Raw genomic sequence first — 21,839 nt, 5'->3', positions numbered from 1 at the left:
TGGAAGTGAGGATGTTGTCATCTGCATTGTTAAGCTGTGGCAGACCTCAATGCGGCAGTCAATTTTCATCCTTTTTATCAATCAGACTTCACTTTAACAGCTGAAGAATCCAGTAAAATTTTGCAAATCAGGGATATAGTTTGGAAAAGGGATAGTTTGCAGGTAGAAGGTCAGTCCTGCTAAAGGTGTGTCACAAAACAAAGCGGTAAGTCAAAGGGATTTATATAATTGATGGTTGACTAATTACTAGCTTGTGATCAAACAGATTGATTACATGCCGCACTTTTCTTCATTAATGGAAGATTTCTGCCACAGAACACAACATTTCAATTCAATTCAATTCAAATGTAAGTTTAACTTACTGAGATGATATTCTATTTGAAAAACCTTTGCAGCAAACAGTAAAAACTAAACACATTAAACTGACGATGCATTTGTTCTTGTTCTTAAAATATTTGAGTGTTTGTTCTGTACTAAGATATTATTCATGTTAATAAATGATAAATATTTAAACCATGTTTCTGTTATTTTAATTGCAAAATATACAAATGGCCATTACGTTTCCCTTGTCCTATCAAACAAATCCAACAGAGACCCTCTCCACCCACTCAACAATAAAAACATTATACAAAGTAACAGAGAAGGTAAGGAGGGGGATGCTGTCGATAATTGAGTTTATACTTCATATGATATAAATTATTCACAAACTAGACTCAAATGGTTTTGTTAAGGCAATGGTAACATGGTCATGTTGGTGGGAGAAGGTTAGAAAACAGCACCTCGTGAATGGATGATTTCTTGAGAAATATGACTGGGACTCCTTTGATGTATATTTTGTTACATTTAAATGCCTTCAAATTAGGTTAAAAGAATACAGTTCTGACATTTATGGATCATTAAAAAATTGACATTCAGGTTCCTATACTCAGTTCCTTATACTCATCCTGATTCTTGATTCCCCTATTCTGGGTAAAAGACTGCATTCCCTTTTCTATTCTCCTCATGACTATATTCACCTCTATAAGATCAGTCCTCAGCCTCCCATGGTCCAAGGAATAAAGTCCTAGCTTGCTCAATCTCTCCCTAAAGTTCAGGCCCTCTAGTCCTACAACACCCTTAATATTCTTATCTACACTCTTTGCAGCTTAACTACATCTCCTCTCCCCTACCCCCCTAGCAGGGCAACTAAAATTGAGCACAATACTCCAAATGCAGCCTCACCAACATCTTGTGTAGCTGTAACGTAACATCCCAAGTTCTGTACTCAGTACCCTGACTGATGAAGGTCATTGTCCCAAAAGCCTTCTTGACCCCATACGTTGCCCTGGTTTGACTTTCCAAAATACAAAACCTCACACTTACCTGCATTAAACTATTTGCCATTTCTCACCCCACTTGATCAAGACCCAGCTGTAATTTTTGATGAGCATCTTCACTACCGATGAAACCACCCACTTTAGTGTCATTGGCAAACTTACTAATCATGCCTTATATTCTCATCTAAATCTAATACTCTTTCCATTATGGGAACAGACTTGATTAACAAAAAAATGTTCATCATATGCCAAACTAGAAGCAGTTTGGAACGTAAACAGATGCTCTACAGATGAAATCTGCAACCAACATCTTTTAATTTAAACAGTGACATGCCCTTCATTAAATGTAACAATACAAGTATAGTCAACACCCAGAAATGCTTGCAAAAGTTTATTGCAGAGCAATGTTAGGTGATATTTTAGTACATTGCGATAAACATATCAATTGCTCAAGATAAATCACAGAAAATTATTAATATGAAAAGGTGAGATTAGGTGAAAATTTTACCTTTAGCAAACATTTAAGAGAAACCTACTAACATGTCTGGGCATAAAGTTAGTTATAAAAATAAAACTATAACTCTAAAATTGATTGTAATAGGATTTCAGATCAGACATATTTAAACATTGTGTTGAAATATATAATTACAAATTATGGCATTATTTTAATAGCAATATAATAAACACATTACCTTGCACCAGTGGTATCTGTCATGATTAATATTGTTAATGTCAATGTAAAGTCTACACTTGAGCACTTAGATTCATAATGTGGATCTGCTTAGAGTTTCAGAATAAATTAATCCTTGTTTTCAGGTAAATTACTCTTCAAAAGATAAATTAATCACCATTATGGCAATAGACCATGTGCGAATGGCGTATATTCCCAAGGTAAGCCCCTCTGCCATGCCCCAAAGCCATTAGAGATAAGCTTTAGCTAGTGCAGGGAACATGTTGCCAAATATGTTTCAAGCTCCCAAGTGGCTATTTCTCATTCTGACTGTTTTCTGACCAGTGCACGTCTAAAAGAACCTCAGTGATTAGACTTGTTTTCAGGTAAATCAACATTTCCAGTAAAGATTATTGAAGGTGCAAATAGGTTTGAAATACTGTATAGTGATTCAAATTCCCTACTGTCATTCAAGCTAAAAATGTTTTGATGCTTTGAAATGAATAATTATTAAACTCATTAAGAAATTTGCAGTGAAAGTTGAGACTTTGCCACGTTACCCTTTAAAATCCAGGGAAGTCAAGGATTGCAAGATCATTCACAAGGCAACAAAATTGCAAGGATTATAACTTAATGTTTTTACATACATATCGAAAACTAATATTTCTGAATGCAAGACTTTAAATTATTTACAAAACAGGCACGTCCATGGCACTCTAGTGTGAACTTTTTGCAATATCATACAATAGCATACAGAACACTTCAGCAAAAAAAAAGAGCGAAATTTCCTCCAAAAAAATTATTTAACTATGTTAATAGCACAGCTTGAGGAAGAAAGTTCTTTAGTCTTTTCAGAAACAATTTCTGGAGAGTTTCCACTTTTCCAACTGAATGCGTGTTTCTCAGTCACATTTGTTTCTATTTTGTTGCTTAAAATAATTTTCACTGTTGTTATTTCATTGTCATGTGACACAGGTGTAAATATTCAGGTTGAGATAGCTGGATGAAGAGTTTGGAAGTTCTCATTAAGGACACAAAATATAAAAAGACACCTTTGGTTCATTTATTTCATTGGTGAAATTGGTAAAGTATAGAATAAACAAACAGTAGAGTTAGCACACAAGTTTATTATGAGATTATGTTTCCGGTTGATATGTGGCAAATGAAGATCCTTGATTTGTGACCTCTCTTTCCTCTGGTAAAAATTCCAGTTTGAATTGGCTATACTTGGAGGTAAATGCAGGATATTCAACGTGAAGCTCATCATCTTCTTCAACCGTCATGTTGGGATTATAAACACGTGATTCATCATAAAGACCTCCTGATATCACCAAAGTGTCATTTGGAAAACCTACACAAGAGAAAATGAACATTGGCACATCAGGAGCTGTGTTATATGCAAGAAATACCAGCTTTCTGAAATCAACATTAATAGTAACTTCCTCAAAAGGGGTCATGAGAGATCTGTGACCCTTTGTTGCCAACTCTGGTAACACAAATTTCTCATGTGTTCTCCAACCTTAGAGCCCAAAGTTCTTTAACCACTTGATTATTATTATTTACAAAATGAAACTGTTCAAAACAGGTCTTTAAAATAAAACGTCATTTTTTTTCTGTAGTGTAGTTTATTGCCTTACTCAGAGAATAATCTTTAATTTCGAGATTTGGCGACTGGGTAGCCCTGGCAGCTGGTGCTTCAGGAATCTGCAAATGTGTAATCTGGATTCTTAAATGTACAAAAGGACTTCAATTTTTCCAAGACTAAGCTGAACTGTACTTGCTCTGAGCCATCATTGCCAAGTTCTAGGAGATCAAGGGTGGACCAGGCATGGGATACTTTGTAACTTTGTCAGCACTCTTTATGTGGTGATTATTGCATACCTTGGGCATGCAAGCAAAGAATTTCACTGTGACTTGTCACATGTGACAATAAAGTATTCAATTCAATTAATTCCTTTTGCTTGTTTGCAGCAAAGTCCTGCAGATTACTCGCCAGTTCCTGCTGGAGAATTCTGGACAATGGGTAACCAAACATGTCAAATAAAGATGTCATGTTTTGGTGAGCTGACAGTAACTGCAGCTTTATTAAAAGTGTTGCATAGTTTTGGGGTAAAGGGTTGAATTTTGGGGTAAAGGGCTAACAAAGGATTTTGAGCCTGGAATGTAACCTGTTTTGCTTTCCGCAGATGGTGCTCAAGCTGCTGAGTGTTTCCACCATTTTCTGCATTTAATTCATGGCTTGGACTGCTCTGTACATATCTACTTCTAATTTACATAATTAGACAAATCAGTTAATGTACACACCTGGCTCTTCGTGTGAGTCGGCATAGAGAGGATGGTGCAAATATTGTGCCCTCCTTTGTTTGCACTTGTTGACATTATACACAAGAATAGTTAGAATGACCAGGCCAAGAACAGTGCTCAAACAGATGGTCAGAATTACTTCTTCCTTTTTCAGAGGCAAAACTGAACCTGGAAAAAAAAAATTACCATTTTATTATTTTTCTCTTTGTGCAAATCAATCAATTTCTTTCCATTACCATTGCATAACATGTATTAAATCACGCATTGCTTTGGCAAATTATCCACACATCACCCTTTATCAGATTCCATAATCTGCAGCCCTTTGTTGGCTTCTCTCATCATCTTTCAGCCTGTTAGTGGTTCCACGTGGCTCCACCTGCACGTCAAACCCTCCTCACCTGGATCCACCCATCATCTGCCAGATCCCACCTCATGCGTTCCCCTCACCTCTTCATACTGGCCATCTCCCCCCCTTTCCACTCTCAGTCCTGATGCAGGGTCTTAACCTGAAACATCAACTATCCCTCTGCCCCTACAGATGCTGCCTGGCCTGCCAAGATCCTCTGGCAGGTACACAAAATTGCTGGGGAAACTCAGCGGGTGCAGCAGCATCTATCGCTCCATAGATGCTGCTGCACCCGCTGAGTTTCCCCAGCAATTTTGTGTACCTTCGATATTCCAGCATCTGCAGTTGCCTTTTGAACACAAGATCCTCTGGCAGCTTGGTTGTGCTTCAGATTCCAGCATCTGCAACATCTTGTTTGGCTTACTCACATGGAGTTCTCTCTCACTCACAGTACTTTGAGTTCTGCTGCATCAGCCCTTCAATCCTGACCATCCTCTTTACAGCACATCCCGCAAAATGTGGTCAGATTGAAGAATTGTATGAGTGGATGGTGACGTTTATGGGTACAGGAATCTTAGGAACTCTTGTGAGTTCCTTATATCAAGTGGGCCCCTGATGAAGTGGGCCCCTTATATCAAGTGGGCCCCTGATGAAGTGGGCCCCCTTGGTCTCCTGGCAACCAATATTTTTAGACCCAGTCCGCTACTGAGTGTGCTGATCTGATTACCATACTATAGTATACCATACTATAGGAAGGATGTGGTTAAGTTAGTGAGGGTGCAGAAATGAATCTAGGATTTTGCCTAGGATTTGAATTACAAGTAGAGCCTGGATTGACTCTGACTATTTTCCTTGGAATGGAAGAGGTTGCGGAGGCAACATGGTAAATGTTTATATAATGAGGGGCATAGATCGAGTGATGGTCACAGCTAGAAGGCAAAGGTTTAAGGTGAGAGGAGAAAAATGTAATTAGGGGACCTGAGAGGTACTTTGTCCCCACACAGAGGGCGGTGCGTATTGCAATAAACTGCCAGAGTAAATTGTAGACCCAGGTATAATTACGTTTAAAATTTGGGCAGGTTAATGAATAGAAAAGGCTTTGAGGGATATGGGTCAAATGCAGGCAATTGGGGCTTGCTCAGGATGACACCTTGGTTGGCATGGACAAGTTGAGCAGGAGAAACCATTTCCATACTATATAACCCTATGAGAATGACAGGCATGACTGATATTCAATATGTAGGTCAAAGAAGCACCCACACTATTAAATAGTGATTAAGCCTATAAGTTAACAGATAATAAAATTAACACTTTAAAAGGTAATTATCCATTTCCCATTACTGCAACAAATCTGAAACTCTTTCCACCTTCAATACTACAGACAGACACTTGCTGCAAATCCTGTCTGCCACAGAAGGCAGCCAAATAATTCTCTGTGGGCCAAAGATCCACCATGATAACACATCTCTCTCATGAAAGTAAATCATGTCTTTTTTTTAGAGATACAGCGTGGAAACGGACCGTTTCGGCCGAGCGGGTCAGCGATTCCCGCACATTAACACTATCCTATACCCATTAGGAACAATTTTTACATTTACCGAGCCAATTAACCTACATACCTATACGTCTTTGCAGTGTGGGAGGAAACCGAAGATCTCGGAAAAAAAACCCACGCAGGTCACGGGGAGAACGTACAAACTCCGTACGGACAGCGCCCGTAGTCAGGATCGAACCCAGGTCTCCGGGGCTGCATTCGCTGTAAGGCAGCAACTCTACCGCTGCGCCACCTATTGTTACCTGATCCTTCTCTAGGCTATGACTCAGCAGCAAATTCACTGATGAATGAATATTTTGCTATTGAAATCAGCAATGGAATTGGAAAACATCATATTTCAGAGTTCACGATTGAAGGCCAAAAAATTCCAGTACCCCAATGTCGATGTGAAGGGTCATCAACTCTTTTATTTACCTCCCTGCCTCAACATTAAGTTGTGACTGAGGACCAGAGCTCTGCTGATGGGAGGCTGGGTGAAACTTGTCATCCTGGGAGGTCAAAGAGCGAATGACCTGATTGCAGGTCCCAGGGGATCAGAGACTTAGCAGTCTTTATTCTTAGAAAGTTATGACAATTAGCACGATTCCAATTGGGAAAGAATGGGTGGGAGTGAGTTTAGTTTACAGCATGGAATCATGTCCTTTGGCTCACCGAGACTACGCTGACCATTGATCACCCATTCAGACTAGTGCTATGTTAACCCACTTTCTTATCCACTCCCTATACACTGGTAGCTGTTTAGAGGCTAATTAATCTGCAAGCCCGCTCATCTTTAGGACATTGGAGGAAACTGGAGCCCCACTGGGAACCCATGCAGTCTCAGGGAAAACGTGCAAACGTTACACAGACTGCTCCTGAGGTCAGGATCAAACCCAGGTCTCTGGCACTGTGGTAACAACTCTACCAGCTATGCCACTGTGTTACTGAGATTTGTGACACCAAAATAACTTGTTTTGAAGGGAGGAGTGCGATGTGGAGAGAGATCAGAGATATTGACCCCCAGGTTTTGGTGTGAGTGAGCGTGTGAGTGAGTGTGTGAGTGTGTGTGTGTGTGAGTGTGTGCGCATTAACAACATTATTGAATGTCTACGAGATTGATTGAGGGGGAAATCGAAGGTCGGCAGAGGTGCACACTGATGACAGCTGAAAATTGGGGTGATGAGGGAGAGTATTCATAATGTAGGGGAGAATTTGTCCAGAATTTTATTACCTTTGCAAATGCTGCAGGGGTCCAATCCTGGCAGCCAGAGAGCCAGTGACCAGCTACTGTTCCACTGTTTTTAAAATATGATTGTCCCCACTGCAACGCATTTCCTGCAGAGCTCCAAATTTACACTGCATGGGGAGTGGATAATATTTCTTCTTGTGTTCCTGGCGTGAAAATGTAATTTGGACAAGGCAAGAAAATGACAGGAAGTGCTGAGTCAATGTTTCCAGATACGGTTGTTATCAGGATTTAGTCAAGGCAAAACAACTTTCAATTTATAGAGCCGAAAAGGGAATAGAAATTACAGGGAAATATGCATTTAGCTTCATATTACAACCTACCTCAAGACTAGAGTTCTGCGGGATTGTAACAAAGCAAATGAGTGAAAAAAATGAGATGTTGGAGCAAAAACATGAAGTTGAGAGGGAAAGACTGGGGCAGGGAAAATAATGAGAAAGAGGGTAAGAGAGAGGGAAAGAAAGAAAGTTCTAAGAGAGAGAGGGAAAGAAAGAAAGTCAGTAAAGATCTGCCTTCTTCCCATTACTGTATCTGGATCAGTCACCCCATTTCAGCTGCTTAGAGCAAGACCCAGGCATTACTTTGATTCACTGCACAATCAGCAGAAACTCACTTAGATCAGGATCACATCCTTCATAGCACCTTGAAATTGATGTTGGAACAGTCTCCAAAACTAAAATGAGTCAAAAGCAAGACCTACATAACCAGGCTTCCTGTCCCCCAATCATCTCTACTCACAGTGTCACTGCCAAAAAAAGTTATTCGGAAGATGTCACCCGAGTAATAAATGTAACCAAGGTATTTGATAATGGGCTGCTCAGTCATCAGTGGTGGGGTGACAAATTGTCAAACACAAAGCACAACTATTTTTTGTGAAATGGTATTTCTGAAGATCAGTCTGAAGAGGGGTCACGACCCGAAATGTCCTCCATTCCTTCCCTCCAGAGATGCTGCCTGTCCCGCTGAGTTACTCCAGCCTTTTGTGTCTACTTTCAGAAAAACATATCCCCACTGTCTGTCGGGATAAAGGAGACGAAGGCCTAATGGACACCCAATCTGTTGAATTTAGGTTATGTGACTTATTTGGTTATTAACCTTAGCAGTAAAATCAATTACTGCCTGATATGGCACCAACTTCAAATATGTTTGATAAAGTAAACCAGAAGAAGAGAGATCACAGATGATATAAAATGCTTGAATTACCTTTTTCCATGGATTAGATTAGGGATGCCCTTACACAGTTTATCTTAAATGGATTCATGCTTTTAACAAAAATGATCAAAAGTTCTGAAATGTGACAAATTGGTCTTTTGAATACATTGATTTTATTTTGCTTCTATCAGAGGTGAGACCTTACCCGAGGCTGAGGTGGTTGTGACTGAATACAATGAATCTGTGGTCAGCTGTGTGACATCAGTGGTGTTCGACTTCCTGCTTGTTACCATGGATTCAGTCTGTGTGGGCCTTGGTACAGGCGTTGATGTTGTGACGTTGCTGTCTGGAGCTGTTGAACTAAGCGTTGGAGTTGCTGATAACTCAGGTGTGCTGTGGCTTGAAACATTGGACAGCATTGTTGTTTGAACTGAACCCATTGGTGTCACAGAAACCCGAGAACCATTAGGCCCAGAGGTTGACATGGCAACTGTACTCCCAGAGGCCACAGTGGTCGTGATGTTACTTGCGTTTTGCTTGGATGTCGGGACCAACGTCACTTCTGACTGGTTGGATCCTTTTCCAAGGGAAGTATTATTGATAGTAGCTTCAGATGAATTGCTGACTTTGCCACCGGAATTAGCAGTGGCAGAGACCATTGATGCATTTACATTAGTGCCCAATAGGACATTGAATAGAATGAACAGAATGTAAAATGCAACTGGCCTGCTTCTGAGCTGCATGTTCTTTTCACTGCTTTTTGTGCACATTGGATGGCAATCTGCAACGTTCTTTGTTTATTCCTGTAAAATACAAAGAATTAATAATCTTACACATGACTGCAAAATGAAACTCATGCATTTATTCCCCACAAATATACAAATATCAAAAAGACAAATCGAGGAGAGAATTGAGGCAATAAGGGAAGACGCTCTAATGCTGGAAGATGGCTGATGTTGCTGTGCCTACTTTGTGACTGTTTTTACTAAAATGCAGGTTGCTGGATCCTGGCATTATTAGTTAGGTGAAAGATTGCAAAGAGGAGGGAGTTGACATGTTGGTTAAAAGTAAAAGAAACTCATGGCGCCGATATGAAGCAGTCTGGGTTCAGAATGAACAGGATGAAAATTGTAGAACCCCTTGTCTCCATCTACCCATCTATTAGTAATGTGGAAGTGTGAGCTGAAATTGAAGGATTGCTAAATGTAACTAATGTTTGAAAAAGATACCAATTGCAGTTCACCCAAAATCCAACAATAATAACAGGTAATACAGAGTCTGAAGAAGGGTCTCGACCCAATGTATTATTCCTTCTCTCCAGAGATGCTGCCTGTCCCATTGAGTTACTGCAGCATTTTGTGACTATCTGATAACAAAAGGTAAACTTTCAGAAATTGAAATCAAGGGAAGAATAGTTTGCAAAAATACAATGGGTAAATTAAATTCAGTACAGATTTATTGAAGGCAAATCAATTTTGGTGAACTTAACCATGTTCTTTGATGAAGCAACAGAATGATTGGAGTACTGTAAAATAGTTGAAAGTGTGTAAATGGACAATCAAAGTACCATATGATCAAGGAAGTTCTCCTCAACACTTTTCAGAATTTTGTCCATGTTTTGTTCCTTTAATCGAACATTATCCCAATCATCAATGTGGTAATTAGTATACCTCCATTATCACCATTCCACAGTTCTTGCAATTTCTTTATCGATGCACTTCATTTCTCTTTACTTGAAGGCCGATAGAATAACTCCAATAGTGTCTGCTTTCTTTTGGGTAACAACCACACTGATCAAGTGGACTTTGTCCTCGTTTCTTTCATTATTGTCTCTACATCATATTCACACAAATCTACTTGGGCTAAAAACTCTCCAATCTTATTCACTGCATTTTGTCCATTCCTAATTTGGTTTAAACATTTACCAACTATTCCAGTGCATCACCTAGCTAGGACATTGGTCTCAGTCCTGTTGAGATGCAAACTGCCCATCTTCTGTCTCAAAACCACCCCCAATTCCAAGATTCAGAAGCTCTCCATGCAATGCCATATCTTTAGCCATACATTATTTTGCCATATCTTCTGCTTCATGCTATCGGTAACACTTGGCAGTAATCCAAAGATTGCTACCTTAATAGGTTTACTTTTTGAACATCCCTCCTGGCTCCCAAAAGTCTGAATAAGACATCAGTACTCACTTTCCTATTTCATTGGTTCAGACATGAATCATGTCCAATGGCTCACTCTAAACTCCTCTACAAAATGTTCTGCACTCTCTTTTACCCTAGCAGCAGGGAGACTGCACCACATGGATTTCATTATAGCAATGCCTGTCCATCTCCCTATTTCTGGAATCACCTCTGACCACTGTACTTCTGCCCATTCTCTGTGGCGTCCACCTCCCCACGACCCATGCAGACCTTCATCTCAGAGTCCCAGATTGCAGTCCTCTAGGGCATCTCCACACTGTCGCTCAGGATTTTCCATCTCTTCCTGTCCTTCTAGATGATCAACTACTTACTATCCACAAATTCCTCTGGTTACGGGTTGGTCACCTCAGTGAGCAGTGGACTCAGGAAACCCTCAGCATTGCTAATGCTTTGGATTGATTAAAGCTGCTCCAGGTTTGGAGAACCTGACGTTGAGCTCGACGTTCCAGTCACACCCTGCAGGGAACGTCTGGAAATTCCAGAGTGTTGGCATCATAGACAAAGTGGTCCAGCTGCTAACCATGTTCTGAGAAATCTTCTCTTTTCAGATATGCTTATCATTGATTGTTTACCCTAATTGAACTTTACCTTTTTTACAACCTTCCCTTCCCACTTTCACAATGTTATTATTCATCTTTTAGCTTTATAGCCTACTTAATAACCTTGAAGTTAATGAACATAAATTATTTACTTTTTCTTCTAAGTTGTAGCTTAATGTGGTAGTTTTAGCGGTTCATTTAATTGCAAAATTGTTATTTTCTTGTTAATTCTACATACATGATTTTTGTTACCAAACAGTATCCATTTCCATACTTCACTGAAATATTTTGTTTACCAAATTCTCAACATCCAACCTGTGTGAAAGATCATTAAAAAAAAAAATTGGTAATGTAATAGTCAAACGGCTCCCAAACTTATTTTGCTCAATGCCACGTCAAAGAGATTTCTGGTTTGATTTCCAGTCCTGCTGCCCCAGTTCTGTGCTCAATATATAAATTATTGATATGCAGGAGGTGGTTAAACTTTAAGACAAAGCACTATATTTGCAAAGGCCTTGCAGAAAACTGAAGGAAACAGTCATTAGGTCAGCGAGGAGTTTGAACGGGGTTATCCGAGTCTAAGCCTCAATCAGTTCCAATGCAAATCGGCTGGCGGTGGTGTTATCTTGATAAGCTTTGAGCCAATTTCACTCACTGTTCCATTTCCACAAATAAGCAATTTCCTTTCTTGTTCATTTTGTTGATAAGTTTAGCATATCTCCAGCATTTTGTGAAACTAATTCTCACTGCTGGGTTGACAGAAATTATGTTTTTCAACTGTTGTTTGGAAGAGGAGGAAACTGCCTAAACTAATCAACAACCTTAATATGAAAATATCTTTCAAAACCGCACCAACAACAACATCAATCAAACCCTCACACGTTCGGACATTTTGGCTTTTGCAACAAAATGCAATCTGAGCCAAGAAAAGCCTGTATTTCATTTGCCCCTTGTTTAGGAAAGTATATGTTGAGTCTGTTGATATGAAATATTCACTGAATTTTACGTGTAGTCATGCACTACCCTGGGCTCCAGACTGCTGTACTCTGGAGAGCAATATTATTTTCTTCCATCTTTCTCATGGGAGATGGATAAATCTCCAGACCACACCTTTAGCAACAAAAGTAACTCAATTCTTGTTTTTCACAAAATGGTAAATTAAGCGAGTTTATCAAACGTGTCAGCCAAACACCAGCATTTCTACTTCCCTCGGAAGATTGAGGAAGTTTAGCATATCTCCAACTACTCTTACCAGCTTCCACAGATGCACCATAGAAAACATCCTATCAATAGACAATAGGTGCAGGAGTAGGCCATTCGGCCCTTCGAGCCAGCACCTCCATTCAATGTGATCATGGCTGATCATCCCCAATCAGTAACCCATTCCTGCCTTCTCCCCATATCCCTTGACTCCGCTATCTTTAAGAGCCCTATCTAGCTCGCTCTTGAAAGTATCCAGAGAACCACCCTCTGAAGCAGAGCATTCCACAGACTCACAACTGTGTGAAAAAGTGTTCTTCATCTATGTTCTAAATGGCTTACCCCTTATTCTTATTCTAACCCCTTATTCTTAAACTGTGGCCCCTGGTTCTGGACTCCCCAGACATCAGGAACATGTTTCCTGCCTCTAGCGTGTCCAAACCCTTAATAATCTTATATGTTTCAATAAGGTGCCCTCTCATCCTTCTATACAAGGCAGCTGCTCCATTCTCTCAGCATATGACAGTCCCACCATCCTGGGAATTAACCTTGTAAACCTATGCTGCAGTCCCTCAATAGCAAGAAATCAAATTAGGGGACCAAAACTGCAAACAATACTCCAGGTGTAGTCTCACTAGGGCCCTGTACAACTGTAGGACCTCTTTTCTTTGCTCCTATACTCAATTCCTTTTGTTATGAAGACCAGCATGCCATTCGCTTTCTTCACTGCCTGCTGTACCTGCATGCTTACTTTCATTGACTGATAGACTATCGGGATACATCACAGCTTGGTTTGGCAACAGTTCTGCCCAAAACCACAAGAAATTGTGGATGTAGTCCAGTCCATCGCACAAACCAGCCTCCCCTCATCGATTCCATTTACACCTCATGCTGCCTTGGGAAGCGGCTGAGAGAGCAGAGGTTATTAGTTTGGTAACTTTTATGGGGTTAGTTAGATGATGTACCAAGTCTTTTGGCCTCGATTCTGTAGTGAGTCCTGGCCTGTGGTGACCACTCACTTCCTAAACATTCAGCAAGTTCAGCACAGCGGGGAGAGCTGCTGACTCACACCGCCAGAGACCCAGGTTTGATCCTGATCTCGGGAGCCGTCTGTGTGGAGTTTGCAGGTTCTCCCTGTGACCGCGTGGGTATCCTCTAGGTACTCCATTTTCCTTCCCACATCCCAAAGGCGTGTGTGTCTGTAGGTTAATTGGCTTCTGTAAATTGTCCCCAGTCTGTAGTGGGAACACTAGGGTGGACTGGAGATCAATGGTCGGCGTAGACCCGGTGGACTCAAGGGCCTGTTTCATTGTTGTATCTCCAAAAATAATAATTATGATGACTTATTATTATCCTTATGTCGACAGTACGGTACTAATCAATTGTTTCATCCGTTGGGTGTCTGCCTAAACTTCGGAAGAACTCACCTTGTCTTATTATTGTTGAAGGAGAGGGAAAAAAATCTCCCCTAAAATAAAATAATGTTCAACATGGGCTGGGCAGCCACTTCCAATAGTAAAGCGAAGTACCCTGGCTGGCAGACTCCGCTCCCACTAGCTGTCACTTGGGTTCTGCAGCCGATTACTATCCGGTGACCAAGCTGCTCGCTCAGCCTCAGCCAGTCATGTAGTCGGGGCGAGATGCTCGCCACTTGCATGGGCTTGCCAACTTCTCTCTGCCCGGGTGGATGGGAGTCGCGGAGACAGCGCAAGGTGCCGCGGACAGACGTTGAGCCGCTTTATGTCTCAGCCACCGGAGTTGAATACAGACACAAGGCTGGATTGTTCAGCAAAACACAGAGTGCTGGAGGAACAGCGGGTCGAGCAGCGTCTGTGGAGGGAGTGGATAGATAGGGGCAGACGTTTCGTATCTTGAGACTGAGTTGAATGCAGTTCGGGTTCCGTTCAGAAAATAATCTGCTAGCCTTCTCCTTCGGGGCAGTGAGCAGTGGCGAGACAGTCATTGTCCGACTCCAAGTAAGACAGTACTTTCCAGTTGTCTATTGGATTTTATTTGCTTTAAACATTGTTTGACATCCTCCATTTTACTTCCCAAACACGTTTCATTCATTGCAGCCACCCAGGCGCTGCCTCTAACTGAAACACTAACTGCTCGAGTAACTCAGCGGGTCAGACAGCGGCCGTTCAAAGCACTTTTACCTTCACTCGGGATAGAAATCTCGGAGTTGCCCCGTCCGCCGCCGCGGTCAGTTTCACCTCCAGCAGCAGGACTTGATCAGCGGGATAAGTTGCTGGAAGTGTTGGGACAAGCTGGGTTGGGGCAAGCTGCAAACCAGAGGGAGGAGTCTCTCCTCGCTGCCCAGAGGGTTCAAACTTGGGGTCAGACCACATTGCTGTTAAACAGACACGTTAACTACAGCGTGTGTAGGGGAGGAACTGCAGATGCTAGTTTAAACCGAAGACAGACACACAAAAAATAAGCTGGCGTAAGGAAGGGTCAGGCAGCATCTCTGAAAAAAAATGGAATAGGTGACGTTTCTGTCGTGACCCTTCTACAGTGGATGGAATCAGCAGGAGTGAAGCCTTACTTCTGACGCCCTGACTTTGTAACTGTGAAAAGAGTGCAATTCATTGCTGTGACAACTACCTACGTTTTCTGAGATCGCGGACCCACGCACAGGTCTGAACTTTGACGACAGAGGCACAGAACGTGAGTGGAGGAAAGTTTTCCTTAAAGATAGACACAGGGGAGGAGCAGGAGGAGATTGGAACTGGGAGTTGATCAGGCTAGTGGACTACACTGGGCAAGTTGGGCTGAAGGGCCTCTTCCTGTGCTGTGTAACTGTTCTATGATTCAGCTGGGAAGTTATCCTTTGAACTTTGCGGTTCAATCTCGGAGCTGCCGCGGTCAAACCTGCCTTTCAGTGATTTAATACCTTTCTAAATGTCACTTGCATGGTCGTGCTCAACCTCTGCACTAAACTGAACCCTTTTAAAACCAAACAAATCTGACCGAACAATTGGGCAAACCATGATGGATGGAATGTTTGCGAGTTGGTGGGTCACTTGGATTCAGCGAGTTCCAGAGAGCAGGCACAATGATTGGGGGCCGGACGCTCATTTATGACCTGACTGTTTGCTGGAAAAATTTTCAGCAGCAAAATTCCCAAGTTTCTTTGTCAATCAGATCTTGCCCTCGGAGTACACAGAAGGAGGATGTTTGGCCTTTAGTAGCTCCCCGGGGAGCAATCCCGTTAGACCATTCCCAGTCTCCTTATTGCTCTCTACTGGTCCTTCCCCCACTTACAGGACTTCCTTCCTGAGCTCCGTTCACAGCGCGAACAGCTCGCAGGTTGGAGATGGGGCTGCCTTGTGGCATGTTTAGATAAAGACACAGGCCAACAAGTATAATGTGTAGTTAAACCTAGGTGTTTAACTCAACCCCTCAGATATTGCCACAAACAGAGTTCCCACCTGGCAGAATATCGCTACATCCCCACAGCAGCCGAATACTCCACCACACCGGTCTCCCAAACACTCGCTCCTGTCTGTACGGTCTTTACACAAGTCTGGCGTTGAACACTTGGAGAAGACCTCCAACCCCCGCAACTGTTCTGACCCTCATGGATATCCACCAACTCCTCTTTGATTCTTTCTGCCGGTAATTCACCCCGAGGTGATAGACTGTGGTAGCCAATTAACCCACGAGCACATCTGTGAGATGTTTGATTAGTACGGGTGTCAGGGGTTATGGTGAATGGCAGACTGGACTCGATGGGCCGAATGGCCTAATTCTGCTTCTGCGACTTATGAATTTATGAAACCTGAGCACCTGGAGTAATAAAATATCAAAGATGCACAAACAGAATCCAGAGTCAGGATCAAACTTGGGCCTCTGCACCTATGATGCAACAGCACCAATAATGAACGCCCTTTATAAAAGTCAAAAGTGAAATCCCAGAAAAAAAAAAGGCCTTTATTGTAGCCAGCAGATTTAAAAGTGAATAATTTTAAATCTGGAATCTGTAAATAATACGGGTTTTAAATAATTTTAAATCTGTAAATAATACAGGAAAATCTGTAAATCTGTTAAAAAAAATACAGTATTATCTGTAAATAATACCGGGAAAACCAACGCAGGTCACAAACTCTGTACAGACAGCACCCGTAGGCAGGATTGAACCCGGGACTCTGACGCTGTAAGGCAGCAACTCCACCATTGTGCCATCATGCCACCCATCAGGACACGTCTTCAGACTGTAAGACAGGGGGCGAGGGGGCATGGAGGGGGTGGTATTAAAGTAACAAAATTATAGAATTGTACATTCATATCGCCGGATTGTAAGCCCTCTCCCCCCCCGGCCATATAACCAGTTTGTACAGTTCACAATAATGTACCACGCTTGAGATCATACTTTCCCTAGCTAACAACTGGCCTACCATTAAACCACCCTGCCCGAGGCAATTTGTTGTCAGCCCCGATTTGTCCCGGTCTTTTCTTCCCTCCAGTTGTTCCACCACCCCTCCCCTCCAACTTTCAGTCTGAAGTAGGGTCCCGACCCGAAATGTCACGCATTAGTTTTCTCCAGAGCCGCTGCCCGAGTTACTCCAGAACTTTGCGTCCAACTTTGTTACAAACCAGCATCGGCAGTCCTTTTTTTCCTGAATATTGTAGGACTCGCTTTTGCACGCATGATATTGAATTGCGTGTTAATTATTAATGTGATATTGTTCCCCATAGAAGTGACCAAATATTTAACGGATGTCGTGTTCTCTTGTAAGCAGTATTCCATTGTTTAACTTTATGTGGATCCTCAGAATTAATAATTAACACCTTAACTACTTTGTTGGCCTAAATCCCAGTTGCCAAACAACTGTTGCCATGGAACTGAAGTTGGAATGATTCCCCGATTTGTTTTTTAATATATACGTTCCAAATGGAGTGCATGTGAAAGGCGTCACTCCTGTCCTTTATGTTATCACATGTTTTGTACGTTTTATTTTCAATGACTCGTGTCTTACAATGTGCACTGTATTTAAAACCATAACAGTTCACCCAGACAGAACTTTTAACCAATACCATGCAGAGATAATCGTGAAAGCTACCTTGAAAATCTCAAAACACAGGGAAATTTGGAAGATAGACACAAAATGCTGGAGTAACTCAGCAGGACAGGCAGCATCTCTGGAGAGAAGGAATGGGTGACGTTGCAGGTCGAGACTGGAGCTTCTCTCCAGAGATGCTGCCTGTCCCACTGAGTTACTCCAGCTTTTTGTGGCTATCTTCGGTTTAAACCATCATCAGCAGTTTCTTCTTATACCCTTCTTCAGATATTTGGGTTGCAGTAAAATTTGGGTTCATAATTCCAATGAGTAATTATTTTGCATGATTTGGGAGCCAGTTGCACTTAGAACCAGCAGGCTAGAAGCTGATCAGCAAGAGGACAGTACAAAATTGTTTTTTCACATCAGCAAGATGTGGCCAGGATTAGTGGATTGCATTAATCTTTGTCACTAGAGGTTAGTAAAACCCGAATTTGTGAGAGCAATGGAATAAGATGTGCTGTATATGTGGGAGGTGTGGGATGTAAGTGGGAGAGGTTGAGGGTGACAGATTCATAGTTCTAAGGTGGAGCCAGTCTGCATTCTTACCTCCCAACCCACAGAGTTTTTACTGATCCTTCAGTTAAAAAAAAAGTTTAACTATACAGCCACATTCAGCTACCTATGGAACGAACTGCCAGAGGAGGTAGTTGACGTAGGTACATTGATACGTGAAAGGTTTAGAGTGACATAGACTAAACACGGACAGGTGGGACAAATGTAGATGGGGCATCTTGGTCAGCATGGACAAGTTGGGGGAAGGACCCGTTTCCATGATGTATGACTCCAGAACTTTGCATCAACATTGCTCGAAGTCACAGTGAGAGATCATAAAGTTGGTAGGGGATGAGCCAAGCCTCTGTATCCAGAAGATACAAAAAAAAATACTGGAGTAACTCAGCAGGGTCAGACATCATCTCTGGAGAATAGGAATAGGTGACGTATTAGGTTGAGACCCTTCTTTAGACCGAGAGTTACTCCAGCATTTTGTGTCTTCTTCAGTGTAAACCAATATCTGTAGATCTTCTCTGTACAATTCGAGGGCGGCACGGTGGCGCAGCGGTTATTTTCCTACATTAGGACTTGCATTATTTACATACATTTTTTTAGAATCAAATCTAAACCAGCAGCAAAGCAAACACACTGCCCTCTTTCATGAGTTTATTAGCTAAAGTGATAACTCTGATTCAGTTATTATTTTGCAAGTGTAAAGTACAATTTTCTTTTAAGCAACCAAGTATGTGACATCTTGTACAGAGACAGAATTTTCAAACAGTTGGCAGAAGTTTTAGCAGTGAAAGCATGAACAGGTCCTCACTTCAAAACAAATCCGTATTGTAGCCTGCAGAGTACAATGACCTTTCCACAATTTGGAATGTTAATCCACTGCCTTGCCCAAATGAATAGAAAATCAATGGGCTTAAAATATTTTGAGGGTACTACCGCCCATTGGAATCCCAGCAGCTCACAGTTGTTGATCTGTGGTTACTTGCTCTGGGTGTGTGCAAGTGAACAAGTCCAACCTGCTCTCAAGAACACTGCTTGCCATGTACACGTACTCAAAACCAAGATGTCAACACAAGGCTGCTGTGTGACCATCAGTCAAACTGGGCATAAGTGGACTGTCTAAAGATTACACTGAGTAATGAGCTTAAATTCTTCTTACAAAAACGTTTTAATGAATGCATATTTAACTGCACTCATTACATGGTTGTAAATTGATCTAAAGTTCACTGGTTGAAGTACAATGTGCTTACAAAACAGTGAGATACAATGGAGAAACTGGCTCTTTGACCCACTGGGTCCATGCCATTCATCAAACACCCATTCACACCAACCTTACATGATTTTTAAAAACATTTCTCTCACATTCTCATTAACTTGCTCTCATATTCACTGGAGGCCCTGCAACACCCTGTGCTCGACTAGACCAGGTGCCGCTACAAGAGGCCAAGCATGGTGTACCAGGCATGACCTACATCAGCTTGAAGCAGTGGAGGACACCAACAGCCACTCTTGGCCAGGCCAACCCTGCAACACTGCCAGGACAGTGGACCTTCAAGGTCAGGTCAAGAACCCTGTACTTACAACAAAAGTGACTTGAAAATTGTGCCAACAACTGGCGACTCTGTATACTACTACTATACACTTGTACTGTATGTTGAATGCTTATCTAAGATGTATCCAAGTGCTTATGTATAGTGATACTTGTACTGAACTGTACACAAATGAATTTCACTGTACCCCAGTACATGTGACCATTGTACCTACACATTAAGCACCATTTCGAACAGCTAATTAACCCAGCAAACCACACGATTGTTGGATGCGAGGGGAAACTGGAGCACCTGGAGGGAATCCACATTGTCACAGGGAAAATATGCAAACTCCACAAGGACAGCACCGGAGGTCAGGGTCGAACTCAGTCTCTGGTGCTCTGAGGCAGCGGCTTTATCAGCTGCGCCACTCACACAATCCAAAGAGAAAGGTTCAACTAAAGTTGTATGGGAACGGTTACATTTCCAGACTTCAAACCACTAGAACAGCTTTCACACACAATTATTTCTCACTAGGTATTAACTTTCCATTTAATGATAGGTCTATCTGTAGTCTAAAGTCAAGTTCCTGTGATCTGTTTCCCTGTAAATTATTAACTGAGTAGTGATACTGAATACTGAAAGGAACTGCGACAAGCGTTCAGTGTGAGACTGACCCAGTATTATTCCAGCAACATGGATGGGAAACCTTAGAAACTACAAACATTTCCACTCTATGAACTTGCCTTCAAAGCTTTCAATAAGCCTGATTAACACACCCTTTGAAACATTTGCCAATCCCCTCCCCCAGCTCCTTCCAAATCTCGCAACTGTATTGACTGAGCCAGAAAAAGATTCAAATGGTTGAACTTCCCAAGCCACTAAACTTCTAATTTTGAAAGCCACTTATTCTTATCTAGTACTGAAAGAGTCAGGCCTTTGTGGCCACTCCAGTGAAGGACAAACTGGCAGTCGCTGCTTATTATAATCACCTCGGTCAAAATACTGCCCATGAATTGGAAGAGAAAACAGATTCCACTTGGGACTTACCTTAATGGCAACACGAGTAAAGTTTCGAACAATCCTCTGCGGTCCAGTTTTGGTGATTTTAGTGAGGTGTTAAAGTCTGTCAACGTTGATGTTCCTATCGATTAACCGGCACCCTCTCTCGCTCTACTGGAAAATAACGAGTGCTGCCTTGCTGTCATTTCCGGGGGTTTTCATTGTTCTCATTCCCCTGAGGCTGAATAAGAGAGAGAGAGAGAGAGAGAGAGAGAGAGAGAGAGAGAGAGAGAGAGAGAGTGCAGGAGGGAGCAGCCGGAACAGAACCTGTCCTACGTAATCAGGAAGGTGGGCCCTGGTATTTGTGTTTCACCATCACAAGCCTAGGGAGTGGCGTACCTGGAATGAAACTTTCAGCCGAAAGATCAGCCACCTTCACAATGGAAAGGCCAGCTTTCAGTTCATTTGGACCGAAAACAAGGTTACTCTCAGAGATAAAAATGCATTAAAAAATAAAGCAAATATTTACAACATTAATATTTAGCTGCAGGATGGCGATTTGATACTGAGAGGAGTATGATATAATCTCATGAAAGCACATGATTTTTTTTAGAATTTAATGGCACTGAAACTTGCCAAAATACTCACCTCAGTTATTTATTTACTTGCCTTGTCAGTGTGTTAAAATAATCCAAATCATATTCAGAACACAGAGTGCTGGCGGAACTCAGTGGATCAGGCAGCATCTGGGGAGGGAATGGACAAGTGACGTTTTGCATTGGGTCCTTCTTCAGAATGGACAGGCAATGTTTCAGGTCGGCTAGCTTCTTTAGACTGACGAAGGTTTCTGACCCAAAACGTTCTTTGATCATCCCCACCCTGGATGCTACATAATCTGCTAAATTCCTGCAGAACTCTTGTGCTTTTCTCAGGATTCTAGCATCCAGAGTCTCTTGTGTCTCCAAGCAATACTCACAGCTGTCTCAGTAACATTGCAATGCAAGTCCACAAGTGCGATTCAGAGTTTACAGTCACCATCACTTTAATACTCCATTCCACTCTGACCCTTCTGCCTTTAGCCCACAATATTTCCCCTGGTTCCAAGGAGCAGCACCTCGCCTTCTGTCTACACAGAATGCAGCCCCCAAGTCTCTATAAAAATGGAACAACTGCAACTCAGAGGGCCAAAGTCCCTGCTTTCTTGTTGTATCTCTGTGATTC

At 41.9% G+C, this 21,839-nt stretch overlaps 1 protein-coding gene across 2 annotated transcripts; it reads right to left on the bottom strand.

The window, feature by feature from the left end:
* Positions 1-1,614: 1,614 nt before the first annotated feature.
* Positions 1,615-20,943, bottom strand: LOC116986931 (flocculation protein FLO11-like). 2 transcript variants are annotated; one of them, XM_033042745.1, is made up of 4 exons: positions 20,667-20,943; positions 8,774-9,371; positions 4,291-4,458; positions 1,615-3,337 (listed from the first exon to the last, which is right to left on the bottom strand). In XM_033042745.1, exons 2-4 carry the CDS (start codon positions 9,336-9,338, stop codon positions 3,123-3,125), a joined length of 948 nt encoding a protein of 315 aa, XP_032898636.1. In that variant the 5' UTR covers positions 9,339-9,371; positions 20,667-20,943; the 3' UTR covers positions 1,615-3,122. The 2 variants fall into 2 exon arrangements, with proteins under 2 accessions (XP_032898636.1, XP_032898637.1); XM_033042746.1 differs by lacking the exon at positions 20,667-20,943 and adding an exon at positions 13,945-13,969.
* Between the last annotated feature and the right edge of the window lie 896 nt (positions 20,944-21,839).

Source organism: Amblyraja radiata, chromosome 24 (assembly GCF_010909765.2).
Source record: "Amblyraja radiata isolate CabotCenter1 chromosome 24, sAmbRad1.1.pri, whole genome shotgun sequence".
NCBI lineage: Eukaryota > Metazoa > Chordata > Chondrichthyes > Rajiformes > Rajidae > Amblyraja > Amblyraja radiata.
The sequence above is the reverse complement of the archived record's forward strand: the minus strand, read 5'-3'. Positions and strand labels throughout refer to the sequence as shown.